This window comes from Salmo trutta, chromosome 7 (assembly GCF_901001165.1).
Source record: "Salmo trutta chromosome 7, fSalTru1.1, whole genome shotgun sequence".
In the NCBI taxonomy this organism is placed as follows: domain Eukaryota; kingdom Metazoa; phylum Chordata; class Actinopteri; order Salmoniformes; family Salmonidae; genus Salmo; species Salmo trutta.
The window spans coordinates 51,785,837-51,799,869 of NC_042963.1; the positions used below are offsets into that span (position 1 = coordinate 51,785,837).

Sequence of the window (14,033 nt, forward strand, 5' to 3'; positions counted from 1 at the left end):
GCCCCAAACTTCCAAGGAACCTCCACCATGCTTCACTGTTGCCTGCAGTCACTCATTTGTGTACTGTTCTCCAGCCTTTCGGCAAACAAATTGCCTTCTGCTACAGCCAAAGATATAAAATTTTGACTCATCAGTCCAGAGCACCTGCTGCCATTTTTATGCACCCCAGTTCTTGTGTTTTCGTGCATAGTTGAGTCGCTTGGTCTTGTTTCCACGTCGGAGGTATGGCTTTTTGGCCGCAAGTCTTCCATGAAGGCCACTTCTGACCAGACTTCTTCGGACAGTAGATGGGTATTACCAGGGTCCCACTGTTTTCTGCCAATTCTGAGCTGATGACACTGCTGGACATCTTCCGATTGCGAAGGGAAGTAAGCATGATGTCTTTCATCTCCTGCAGTTAGTTTCCTTGGCCGACCACTGCGTCTACGGTCCTCAATGTTGCCGGTTTCTTTGTGCTTCTTCAAAAGAGCTTGGACAGCACATCTCTAAACCCCTGTCTGCCTTGAAATTTCAGCCTGGGAGAGACCTTGCTGATAGAGTATAACTACCTTGTGTCTTGTTGCTGTGCTCAGTCTTGCCATGGTGTATGACTTTTGACAGTAAACTGTCTTCAGCAACCTCACCTTGTTAGCTAAATTTGGCTGTTCCTCGTCCAGTTATATTCCTCCTACACAGCTGTTTCTGTTAATGATTTGTGTTTCAACCTACATATTGAATTGATGATCATTAGCACATGTTTGGTATAATTGTTTAATCATACACCTGACTATATGCCTACAAAAATCCCTGACTTTGTGCAAGTGTACCTACAAGAATTGATGCTGTTTTGAAGGCAAAGGGTGGTCACACCAAATATTGATTTGATGTAGTTTTTTCTTCTGTTCACTCTGCATTTTGTTAATTGATAAAATAGACATGTTAATAGATTATATTTTTAAAGGATTCTTACTTTACAGCATTTCTTCACACTTGCCTAAAACTTTTGCACAGTAATTGTGTGTGTGTGTGTGTGTGTGTGTACACACACTACCGTTCAAAAGTTTGGGGTCACTTGGAAATGTCTTTGTTTTTGAAATAAACACTTTTTTGTCCATTAAAAAAAAAACATCAAATTGATCAGAAATACAGTGTAGACATTGTTAATGTTGTAAATAACTATTATAGCTGAAAACGGCTGATTTTTTTTTTTAATTTTATTTTAATTTTAATGGAATATCTACATAGGCCCATTATCAGCAAACATCACTCCTGTGTTCCAATGGCACGTTGTGTTAGCTAATCCAAGTTTATAATTTTAAAAGGCTAATTGATCATTAGAAAACCCTTTTGCAATTATGTTAGCAGCTGAAAACTGTTGTTCTGATTAAAGAAGCAATAAAACTGTCCTTCTTTTAGACTAGTTGAGTATCTGGAGCATCAGCGTTTGTGGGTTTGATTACAGGCTCAAAATGGCCAGAAACAAAGGACTTTCTTCTGAAACTTGTCAGTCTATTGTTGTTCTGAGAAATTGAGGCCATTCCATACGAGAAATGTTCTCTCGTTTTTCAAGCGAAGGTCTTTTGACCTCTCTTGGGGAGGTCCCACCCACGGTTCACACTATTCAGCAGCCAGTGAAAAATCAGAGTGCCAAATTCAAAACCACAAAATGTCATAATTCAAAGTTCTCAAACACACGACTATTTTACACAATTTTAAAGATACACGTCTCCTTAATGTAACCACATTGTCCGATTTGAAAAAGGCTTTACGGCGAAAGCATAAAGTCAGATTATGTTAGGACAGTTCCAACACAAGAAAAACCACAGCCATTTTCCTAGCAAGAACAGGTGTCACAAAAACCAGAAAACCAGCTAAAATTAAGCACTAACCTTTGACGGTCTTCATCAGATGACACTCCTAGGACTCAATGTTAGACAATACATGTATGTTTTGTTTCGATAAAGTTCATATTTATATCCAAAAACAGCATTGGCGCGTGATATTTTGCCTCCAATACTGCCGGTGAATCAGCACAACAATTTACAAAAATACTCATCATAAACGTTGATAAAATATTAAACTGTTATTCAAAGAATTATAGATGAACATCTCCTTTATGCAACCGTTGTGACAGATTTCAAAAAAGCTTCACGGGGAAAGCACACTTTGCAATAATCTGAGTACTGCGCTCAGAAAAAGACATCAAGCAATACAGATACCCGCCATTTTGGAGTCATCTAAAATCATAAATAGCATTAGAAATATTCACTTACCTTTGATCTTCATCAGAAGGCACTTCCAGGAATCCCAGGTCCACAATAAATGTTGTTTTGTTCGATTAAGTCCATAATTTATGTCCAAATATCTCGTTGTTTGCGCGTTCAGTAAGCTACTCCAAATGTAGGAAGCGAAGCCAAAATGTCACGATGAAAAGTAAAAAAAAAAGTTATATTTACGTTCGTTGAAACATGTCAAACGTTGTATAGCATCAATCTTTAGGGCCTTTTTAACATAACACTTCAATAATATTCCAACAGGACAATTCCAATGTCTTGAAAAACGTTTTGGAACACAGCTACCTCCTCACGTGAACGCGCGCCACAAAACTCATGTCCTTCACTGAGTCACCATTTCCCCGGCCTTCTTGTTCGCTCTCTGTTCACTGCAAAAGCCTGTAACAAGGTTCTAAAGACTGTTGACATCTAGTGGAAGCCTTAGGAAGTGCAAAATGAACCCTAAGTCACTGTGTGTTAGATAGGCAAAGACTTGAATAGACTACCAGCATCACATTTCCCACTTCCTGGTAGGATTTTTCTCAGGTTTTTGCCTGCCATATGAGTTCTGTTATACTCACAGACATCATTCAAACACTTTTAGAAACTTCAGTGTTTTCTATCCAAATCTACTAATAATATGCATATTCTAGTTCCTGGGCCCGAGTAGTAGGCCGTTTAATTTGGGTACGTTTTTCATCCGGCCGTGAAAATACTGCCCCCTACCCAAGAGAGGTTAAGGGAGTATGCGAGCACACTCGTTCAGTTCACTTAGCCAACTTCGACTAGCCGCCAGCCGAACTGATGCATGCTGACTCCTTTTATTGAGCAGCTTCTCCTCAGCCTACTTCTACTTTCTCCTCACAACCTCTCTCTCTCCTCACATCCTCTCTCTCTCTCCTCCCCCTTCCCCCTGCTTCTCTTACTCTTTTCCCTACCCCCTCCAATCCTCACTGTCCTCCATACCAGGCAAACTGATGTGGGAAAATACAATTTTGCATATAGCTGCTGGAAGCTGAGTTTGTCCATGTAGGGAAATCATGGTTAGCCATGGTGAAATGCATGTGTACTGTAGGGTGTTTGATGAAAGAAGACTAGAACAGAATATATTTTTTGTCTCCTGCTGGGGGCTTTGCATTTAGACATTTGGGGGGGGGGGCACAGTGTGTTGCCATGGCAACAAATTCTAATTAGTCCGTACCGAATGGGACTACTTCTCTGGCCGTAGCCCAGTGTATCTGGAGCTCAGTCCTCTGCTCGGCCTACTTACTCATGGGAGCAGGGATACACTGGGATCACATCCAGCGCTCCAGGGCTTCAGACTAGACCACAAGCCAAGCTACAGGGACAAGGACCGGATGGGTCAGACACTGCCGTCAATAACTCCAGTCAAATGTATTCATTCATTTTTACGCCATGGAACACAGTGTGTGCACTGAGGCTGCGCTGGAGCACCCGCGGTGAGAAATTAGAAGTCTCTATGAGCTATTCCTTTGGCAGTGATAACTCCTGAGTCCACACACACACACACACCATCTCTCCCTCACACTGAATGGGGATGGAATGCAACGTGAAGGGGCTGTAGCCCACACTAGTCCTGTTTTCCTTTTTCTCAGAAATCCCCTGCTTTACCATCTGATAGCAGTTCATGGACTCAAATGGCACACTATCCCCTACATCATGCTGCACACCTTTAGGGAATATGGTTCCATTTGGGACGCAGACCATGAGTTTCATCCATCTCGCCCAATACAAAATGTTTTTCTAGTGTGGGAAATTAATTGGCCTATTTTAATAATGTCTAAATTCTGTATTTTTTTTCCCCCCCTTGACTGTTGATAGATGGTTTCTGGTTCCCTCCAGTCAGTTCATATTAGTTTCCATCCCCTGACTCTCCCGATACATCATGTTTGCTACTTTTCTCAATGTAATTACTGCTACTGTTCTATTACTGAAATGTAAATGATGCGTGTTAATTCTTCTTCACATTAGATTCATTCCGTCCCGTAGCGACATGAATCATTATCTCTCCCAATACGTCATGTTTTTCCAGTGTTGGAAATTAATTAGGGTCTATTACTAACTCTACCTTAAGCCTGTTTCCTTTAGTGTTGATGGGTTCTTGTGTTCGCTCCAGTCAGTAGCTATAAATCAATGCAATGTCTACATTTTACAACAAATGTGGGATTACTTGGATATTTAGCTTGAGGATCTTGAGGTGTGTTTGGTGCTTGTGTTCTTTCTCATTAACCCATTTTACTATAGATGTGGTATTGGTGTATATTGCTTGAGGTGTGTTTGATGCATGTATTCCTTGTGAACTCTTTGAAGCAGGGTTGATTTTATTAGGGAAGTTTCCAGAACATGTTGCGTCTTGCTAGGGCTGGGCGATATGGCCTAACTTATGGGTGATTCATGATATACATTACCAGTCAAAAGTTTGGACACTTACTCATTCAAGGGTTTTTCTTTATTTGTACTATTTTCTACATTGTAGAGAAATAGTGAAGACATCAAAACCTATGAAATAACACATGGAATAATTTTGTAACCAAAAAAGTGTTATACAAATCAAAATATATATTTTATATTTGAGATACTTCAAAGTAGCCACCCTTTGCCTTGATGACAGCTTTGCACACTCTTGGCATTCTCTCAACCAGCTTCATGAGGTAGTCACCTGGAATGCATTTCAATTACCAGGTGTGCCTTGTTAAAAGTGAATTTGTGGAATTTCTTTCCTTAATGTGTTTGAGCCAATTAGTTGTGTTGTGACAAGGTAGTGGTGGTATACAGAAGATAGCCCTATTTGGTAAAAGACCAAGTCCATATTATGGCAAGAACAGCTCAAATAAGCAAAGAGAAACGACAGTCCATCATTACTTTAAGACATGAAGGTCAGTCAATACGGAAAATGTCAAGAACTTTGAACGTTTCTTCAAGTGCAGTCGCAAAAACCATCAAGCGCTATGATGAAACTGGCTCTCATGAGGACTGCAACAGGAAACGAAGACCCAGAGTTACCTCTGCTGCAGAGGATAAGTTCATCAACCATTAGACCCACTAATCATTTTATTATTTTATCAAAATAGTCTAACCTGCTTTTTTTGTGCAATAATCACTGATCTGGCTTTCAAGTCTGTGAACATGCCCTTTTTTGTTACAAATGTAACTAGAACCATGCAAAATGCACATTCACTAATAATGATCACTTCTTGTTGAAAATTAACACAGGTCTCATCAACAATCTCTCAAGCCCACGTGCTAATGATTAGTCAGCTAATCTTTATATTTCATGTTTAGCCAACAAGGATCTATCTGCTAGCTAACAAGGATCTATCTGCTAGCTAACAAGGATCTATCTGCTAGCTAACAAGGATCTATCTGCTAGCTAACAAGGATCTATCTGCTAGCTAACAAGGATCTATCTGCTAGCTAACAAGGATCTATCTGCTAGCTAACAAGGCTCTATCTGCTAGCTAACAAGGCTCTATCTGCTAGCTAACATGGATCTATCTGCTAGCTAACATGGATCTATCTGCTAGCTAACAAGGATCTATCGGCTAGCTAACAAGGATCTATCGGCTAGCTAACAAGGATCTATCGGCTAGCTAACAAGGATCTATCTGCTAGCTAACAAGGATCTATCTGCTAGCTAACAAGGATCTATCTGCTAGCTAACAAGGATCTATCTGCTAGCTAACAAGGATCTATCTGCTAGCTAACAAGGATCTATCTGCTAGCTAACAAGGTAAAACAGTTGGTTTGTTATGAACCCACCCTTCTGTCCGTCTCCAGTTGTTTGAACAGCATGCTGAAAACCATAGGTATTATAAGTATCTATCGGGCCTCTTCATTTCAAGGTGTGTACTCAGTAGTTTTTCTTCGGCTATCTGTTACTCTTTTCTGCTATAATATTCCACAATAAGATAAACTGAGTACATGTAACAGTGTGTGGGTATCCATTTCCCTCAGATGACTCTCTCCCCAGACCTTACTGGCTGTCCCCTCCTCTCCCCAGACCTTACTGGCTGTCCTCTCCTCTCCCCAGACCTTACTGGCTGTCCTCTCCTCTCCCCAGACCTTACTGGCTGTCCTCTCCTCTCCCCAGACCTTACTGGCTGTCCTCTCCTCTCCCCAGACCTTACTGGCTGTCCTCTCCTCTCCCCAGACCTTACTGGCTGTCCTCTCCTCTCCCCAGACCTTACTGGCTGTCCTCTCCTCTCCCCAGACCTTACTGGCTGTCCTCTCCTCTCCTCAGACCTTACTGGCTGTCCTCTCCTCTCCCCAGACCTTACTGGCTGTCCCCTCCTCTCCCCAGACCTTACTGGCTGTCCCCTCCTCTCCCCAGACCTTACTGGCTGTCCCCTCCTCTCCCCAGACCTTACTGGCTGTCCTCTCCTCTCCTCAGACCTTACTGGCTGTCCCCTCCTCTCCCCAGACCTTACTGGCTGTCCCCTCCTCTCTTCTCTCCCCAGACCTTACTGGCTGTCCTCTCCTCTCCTCAGACCTTACTGGCTGTCCCCTCCTCTCCCCAGACCTTACTGGCTGTCCTCTCCTCTCCCCAGACCTTACTGACTGTCCCCTCCTCTCTTCTCTCCCCAGACCTTACTGGCTGTCCCCTCCTCTCCCCAGACCTTACTGGCTGTCCCCTCCTCTCCCCAGACCTTACTGGCTGTCCTCTCCTCTCCTCAGACCTTACTGGCTGTCCTCTCCTCTCCTCAGACCTTACTGGCTGTCCCCTCCTCTCCCCAGACCTTACTGGCTGTCCTCTCCTCTCCCCAGACCTTACTGACTGTCCCCTCCTCTCTTCTCTCCCCAGACCTTACTGGCTGTCCTCTCCTCTCCCCAGACCTTACTGACTGTCCCCTCCTCTCTTCTCTCCCCAGACCTTACTGGCTGTCCTCTCCTCTCCTCAGACCTTACTGGCTGTCCTCTCCTCTCTTCTCTCCCCAGACCTTACTGACTGTCCCCTCCTCTCTTCTCTCCCCAGACCTTACTGACTGTCCCCTCCTCTCTCCTCTCCCCAGACCTTACTGACTGTCCCCTCCTCTCTTCTCTCCCCAGACCTTACTGGCTGTCCTCTCCTCTCCCCAGACCTTACTGACTGTCCCCTCCTCTCTTCTCTCCCCAGACCTTACTGGCTGTCCTCTCCTCTCCTCAGACCTTACTGGCTGTCCTCTCCTCTCTTCTCTCCCCAGACCTTACTGACTGTCCCCTCCTCTCTTCTCTCCCCAGACCTTACTGACTGTCCCCTCCTCTCTCCTCTCCCCAGACCTTACTGACTGTCCCCTCCTCTCTTCTCTCCCCAGACCTTACTGGCTGTCCTCTCCTCTCCCCAGACCTTACTGACTGTCCCCTCCTCTCTTCTCTCCCCAGACCTTACTGGCTGTCCTCTCCTCTCCTCAGACCTTACTGGCTGTCCTCTCCTCTCTTCTCTCCCCAGACCTTACTGACTGTCCCCTCCTCTCTTCTCTCCCCAGACCTTACTGACTGTCCCCTCCTCTCTTCTCTCCCAGACCTTACTGGCTGTCCCCTCCTCTCCCCAGACCTTACTGACTGTCCCCTCCTCTCTCCTCTCCCCAGACCTTACTGACTGTCCCCTCCTCTCTTCTCTCCCCAGACCTTACTGACTGTCCCCTCCTCTCTTCTCTCCCCAGACCTTACTGACTGTCCCCTCCTCTCTTCTCTCCCCAGACCTTACTGACTGTCCCCTCCTCTCTTCTCTCCCCAGACCTTACTGGCTGTCCCCTCCTCTCTTCTCTCCCCAGACCTTACTGGCTGTCCCCTCCTCTCCCCAGACCTTACTGACTGTCCCCTCCTCTCTTCTCTCCCCAGACCTTACTGACTGTCCCCTCCTCTCTCCTCTCCCCAGACCTTACTGGCTGTCCCCTCCTCTCCCCAGACCTTACTGGCTGTCCCCTCCTCTCTTCTCTCCCCAGACCTTACTGACTGTCCCCTCCTCTCTTCTCTCCCCAGACCTTACTGACTGTCCCCTCCTCTCTCCTCTCCCCAGACCTTACTGGCTGTCCCCTCCTCTCCCCAGACCTTACTGGCTGTCCCCTCCTCTCTTCTCTCCCCAGACCTTACTGACTGTCCCCTCCTCTCTTCTCTCCCCAGACCTTACTGGCTGTCCTCTCTTCTCTCCCCAGACCTTACTGACTGTCCCCTCCTCTCTTCTCTCCCCAGACCTTACTGACTGTCCTCTCCTCTCTCCTCTCCCCAGACCTTACTGACTGTCCTCTCCTCTCCCCAGACCTTACTGACTGTCCCCTCCTCTCTTCTCTCCCCAGACGTCCCCTGCCAGAGAGCTCCATGGAGAAGATGAAGAGGTTTAGGAGGAGGCTGTCCCAGACTCTGAGAGGGAGTCAGACCATCGATGAGTCTCTGTCTGAACTGTCTGAACAGATGACTATAGAGGAGAACGGCATCAAGGACAGCAGTGAGGGTGTGTGTCTGCACGTGTGTGTGGGGGGGGGGACTGTATGTAGAAGGTTGTATGTAGCCTGCGAGGCATCAAAACAAAGATAATTAACCAGCTATGTCACACTATCTCTCAGCTGGTATTAAGCCTTCCAGGGATAGTCTGGTGTTGTCGTCGGCTGCCGTGGCGTTGCTATGGTGCTGGCTTGTCAGGGTCTCGAACGTTCTAGAGTTTCCATGACATTGCCACAGTGACTTAGAGGACTCGGTGAAAGCAGCTGTTCATCTTGAAACACATTTCTCTCCTCGTTCTCTGTCCTGTCTCTCCCTCTCTTTCATCACCAGGCTTTATCAATGTTTTTCCCAGCACCCCTCTCCTTTTCTTCAACAGCTATTCTCTCCTACCCAGCTCCCCTCTCCTTCCCTCTTCTTCTCTCCTTTTAACCAGCTTCCCATCCTTCCCTCTTCTTCTCTCCTTTTAACCAGCTTCTCTCTCTTCTTCTCTCCTTTTAACCAGCTTCCCATCCTTCTCTCTCTTCTTCTCTCCTTTTAACCAGCTTCTCTCTCTTCTTCTCTCCTTTTAACCAGCTTCTCTCTCTTCTTCTCTCCTTTTAACCGGCTTCTCTCTTCTTCTCTCCTTTTAACCAGCTCCCCTCTCTTATTCTCTGTTGGTATTCAGGTATTCTGGGCGGCAGGTAGTCTAGTGGTTAGAGCGTTGGACTAGTAACTGAAAGGTTGCAAGATTGAATCCCCGAGCTGACAAGGTCGACTAAAAATCTGTCGTTCTGCCCCTGAACAAGGCAGTTAACCCACTGTTCCTAGGCCGTCATTGAAAATAAGAATTTGTTCTTAATTGACTTGCCTAGTTAAATAAAGGTAAAATAGAAAAGATTTCACTCAATCAGCTCATCCATGTTTTTTAAAGAGCTTTTAAACCCCACATCTGCCCTGACTGTTCCCTGCTCCTGAATAGGGACGGATTAGGTGTGTGTGTGGTGGGATATTAAAGGTGTGTGTGTGTGTGTGTAGGAGGAGGATTTACTTGTGTGTTCTTCAGCAGAGGGGATTGTGTTGCGGCAGACTGCTGTGTGTTTGCCAGTATAAGTCCATGAGACAGAATGGAATGGTCAGATGAGTAGAGATGGTGTGATGGGGAGGAGTCCTAATACCATAGCCTTAATCTGATTTATATAACGCAACAACACTGCAGTAGTAGTGGAATAAGACGTGTGTGTGTGTGTGTGTGTGTGTGTGTGTGTGTGTTATCTAGTAACGATGTTGGAAGGAGTGTGTTTGGTCATCTGTTGTTTTGAGAGACTTTCTGTTTTCTCTCTGATGTTCTTCTTTGATCTTAATCCTGTTAGTTTTCTCTATATCCCTCTTTCTCTCTGTATTGATGTATTCTGATCTGTCCACACACAAGGTCTAATAATCTCTCTTTGACAACACCTAACAGTGTTTCCCCTAAGAGGTTTTTTTCCAGGAGGACTTTTCTTTTTGTGGCATCCACATTTTAGCAGCGGTGGTGTGCCGCAGTGAAATGCATATAGGGGATTGCATTTCCTGACAGTATGCCTTGTTTTAGGCCTTGGGTTTTCCCTGGTCAGGTTACTTGGTTGGGGAAGAACTCCTGGTTCCATCTATGCTAAACAGTGTTATACAGTACAGCTAACAGTATTCTAATCTGAGGTACTCGTATTGATTCACAGTTCTGTCTCTTCCCACCAACACAGGGACCATGGTGCATAACGGTCACGGGCTTCCCCCCTCGGCCCACAGTGTTCACTCCTTCCTGCACCAGTACACTAGTTCCTTCAAGAAGCCCCCTCTGCGGAGACCCCAGAGCGTCATAGGTGGAGGAGGGCTAGGGTCTTTCATGGCCGTGCAACGCAATGGCAGCCGCCTTGGTGAGACCACACACACACACACACACACACACACACACACACACACAGCGTCATCTGAGAGAGGGTAGGACAGTGGAAACTGACCAGGGAGTGGTTGCTGCTATAGTTCCCAGCAGCAGTGGATGACGTTGAGTTTGATGGAAAGAATAACATTTAGTCGTGTTTATGGTCCCTCTGCTCTTATCAAGTAGTGATTATACAGTCCTTGTCAGGGCGGGCAATTTTTTTCCATATTGACCTCATCCTGTGAAAATGGCACATCCTCTCTCTGTTTCATCCCTCTCCTCCCACTCTCCCCCTCCTCTCTCTGTTTCATCCCTCTCCTCCCACTCTCCTCCTCCTCTCTCTGTTTCATCCCTCTCCTCCCACTCTCCCCCTCCTCTCTCTGTTTCATCCCTCTCCTCCCACTCTCCCCCTCCTCTCTCTGTTTCATCCCTCTCCTCCCACTCTCCCCCTCCTCTCTCTGTTTCATCCTTCTCCTCCCACTCTCCCCCTCCTCTCTCTCTGTTTCATCCCTCTCCTCCCACTCTCCCCCTCCTCTCTCTCTGTTTCATCCCTCTCCTCCCACTCTCCCCCTCCTCTCTCTGTTTCATCCCTCTCCTCCCACTCTCCCCCTCTTCTCTCTCTGTTTCATCCCTCTCCTCCCACTCTCCCCCTCCTCTCTCTGTTTCATCCCTCTCCTCCCACTCTCCCCCTCCTCTCTCTCTGTTTCATCCCTCTCGTCCCACTCTCCCCCTCCTCTCTCTCTGTTTCATCCTTCTCCTCCCACTCTCCCCCTCCTCTCTCTCTGTTTCATCCTTCTCCTCCCACTCTCCCCCCTCCTCTCTCTCTGTTTCATCCCTCTCGTCCCACTCTCCCCCTCCTCTCTCTCTGTTTCATCCTTCTCCTCCCACTCTCCCCCTCCTCTCTCTCTGTTTCATCCCTCTCGTCCCACTCTCCCCCTCCTCTCTCTGTTTCATCCCTCTCCTCCCACTCTCCCCCTCCCCTCTCTGTTTCATCCCTCTCGTCCCACTCTCCCCCTCCTCTCTCTGTTTCATCCTTCTCCTCCCACTCTCCCCCTCCTCTCTCTCTGTTTCATCCCTCTCCTCCCACTCTCCTCCTCCTCTCTCTGTTTCATCCCTCTCCTCCCACTCTCCCCCTCCTCTCTTAGACATTGTCCATGAGAATATGAAGATGGGTTCTGATGGAGAGAGTGACCAGGCATCAGGGACCAGCTCAGACGAGGTTCAGTCCCCCACAGGGGTGTGTCTGAGGAACAGGGGCAACCGACGCATCTCTGCAGAGGTACGTCTAGCCCACGGTCTGACCCACCTTCATCCCTTCACTGCCCGCTCCAGGGTGGAGGAGGATCGGAAGGGTTTTTTGTCAGAGGCGTTCAACTACTTTTGGAGGACAATGGAAGTTTAGGGGGGAGATTATTTTTTTATTATACTTCCACTGTCCTCCACTCACTATCTCTCTCACACGCAGTTCATTCCTCACCTCACGTACCCTTGATCATATACACTCACCGGCCAGTTTATTAGGTACACCACCCCGTTTGGGGAAATTGATGTCTCCTACAGGCAGTGAGTTGTGGCCGTGGTTTGCTATATAAAGCAGGAAGACAGGCAGGGAGACATTCAGTTACTGGAATGGGCAAAACGAGTGACCTAAGTGACTTTGAGCGTGGTATGATCGTTGGTGCCAGGCACGCCGGATCCAGTGTCTCAGAAACGTCCGCCCTCCTGGGCTTTTCACGCACGACAGTGTCTAGGGTTTCCCGAGAATGGAGCGGCAAACAAAAAAACACCCAGTCAGCGGCAGTCCTGTGGGTGAAAACAGCTTGTTCATGAGAGAGGTTGAAGGATAAGGGCAAGAATTGTACAAGCTAATAGGCGATCCACAAACAGACAAATTCAGGCTATTCTAGAGGCAAAGTGGGGTATGACCCAGTACTAGCTGTGTGTACCTAATAAACTGTCCAGTGAAGAGGCGACTCCGGGATGCTGGCCTTTTAGGCAGGGTTGCAAAGAAAAGGCCATATTTCAGACTGGCCAATAAAAAGGACAGATTAAGATGGGCGAAAGAACACACACTGGACAGAGAAACTCTGAGTCCGGAGTCGCCTCTTCATTGTTGACCTTGAGACTGGTATTTTGCGGGTACTATTTAATGAAGCTTCCAGTTAAGGACCTGTGAGGCATCTGTTTCTCAAACTCGACACTCTAATATACTTGTCCTCTTGCTCAGTTGTGCACCGGGGCCTCCCACTCCTCTCTTTATTCTAGTTAGAGCAACTTTGCGCTGTTCTGTGAAAGGAGTAGTACACAGCGTTGTACGAGGTCTTCAGTTTATTGACAATTTCTCACATGGAATAGCCTTCATTTCTCAGAACAAGAATAGACTGATGAGTTTCAGAATAAAGTTATTTGTTTCTGGCCGTTTTGAGCCTGTAATCAAACCCACAAATGCTGATGCTCCAGATACTCAACTAGTCTAAAGAAGGACAGTTTTATTGCTTCTTTAATCAGGACAACAGTTTTCAGCTGTGCTAATATAATTGCAAAAGGGTTTTCTAATGATCAATTAGCTTTTTAAAATGACAAACTTGGATTAGCTAACACAACATGCCATTGGAACACATGAGTCATGGTTGCTGATAATGGGCCTCTGTATGCCAATGTAGATATTCCTTAAAAAATCAGCCGTTTCCAGCTACAATAGTCATTTACAACATTAACAATGTCTACACTGTATTTCTGAACAATTCGATGTTATTTTAATGGACAAATTTGCTTTTCTTTCAAAAACAAGGACATTTCTAAGTGACCCCAAACTTTTGAACGGTTGTTGTTGTGTGTATGTGTGCACTCTACCGGTTAAAGGTTTTAGAACACCTACTAATTCAATGGGTTTTCTTTATTTTTACTATTTTCTACATTGTAGAATAATAGTGACGACATCAAAACTATGAAATAACACATTTGGAATCATGTAGTAACCAAAAAAGTGTTTAACAAATCAAAATATATTTGAGATTCTTCAAATAGCCACCCTTTGTGCAAAGCTGTCATCAAAGCAATCTTGGCATTCTCTCAACCAGCTTCACCTGGAATGCTTTTCCAACTGTCTTGAAGGAGTTCCCACATATGCTTAGCAATTGTTGGCTGCTTTTCCTTCACTCTGCGGTCCGAATCTTTACCGTGAAATCCTTAATTACAAGCCCATAACCAACAGTGCAGTTCAAGAAGAAGAAAATATTTACCAAGTAGACTAAAATTAAAAGATATAATAAAAAGTAACACAATAACAATAACAAGGCTATATACAGGGGGCACCATTACCGAGTCAGTGTGCGGGCGTACAGGCTAATTGAGGTAATCTGTATATGTAGGTGGAGGCGAAGTGACTATGCATAGGTAACAAACAAACAGCGAGTAGCAGCAGTGTACAAAAGGGAGGGGGTCAA

At 45.9% G+C, this 14,033-nt stretch overlaps 1 protein-coding gene across 5 annotated transcripts in view; it reads left to right on the top strand.

Annotated features, from left to right (window-relative positions):
- The window catches only part of LOC115197651 (cyclin-dependent kinase 17), a 60,306-nt gene that overhangs the window by 21,705 nt on the left and 24,568 nt on the right, over positions 1-14,033 (top strand). For all 5 annotated transcript variants that reach the window (XM_029759384.1, XM_029759386.1, XM_029759385.1 and 2 more), the window contains 3 exons: positions 8,546-8,700; positions 10,409-10,582; positions 11,733-11,866. In XM_029759384.1, the coding sequence (XP_029615244.1) occupies positions 8,568-8,700; positions 10,409-10,582; positions 11,733-11,866 (441 nt within the window). In that variant the 5' untranslated portion in view covers positions 8,546-8,567. The remainder of the gene's footprint in view (positions 1-8,545; positions 8,701-10,408; positions 10,583-11,732; positions 11,867-14,033) is intronic.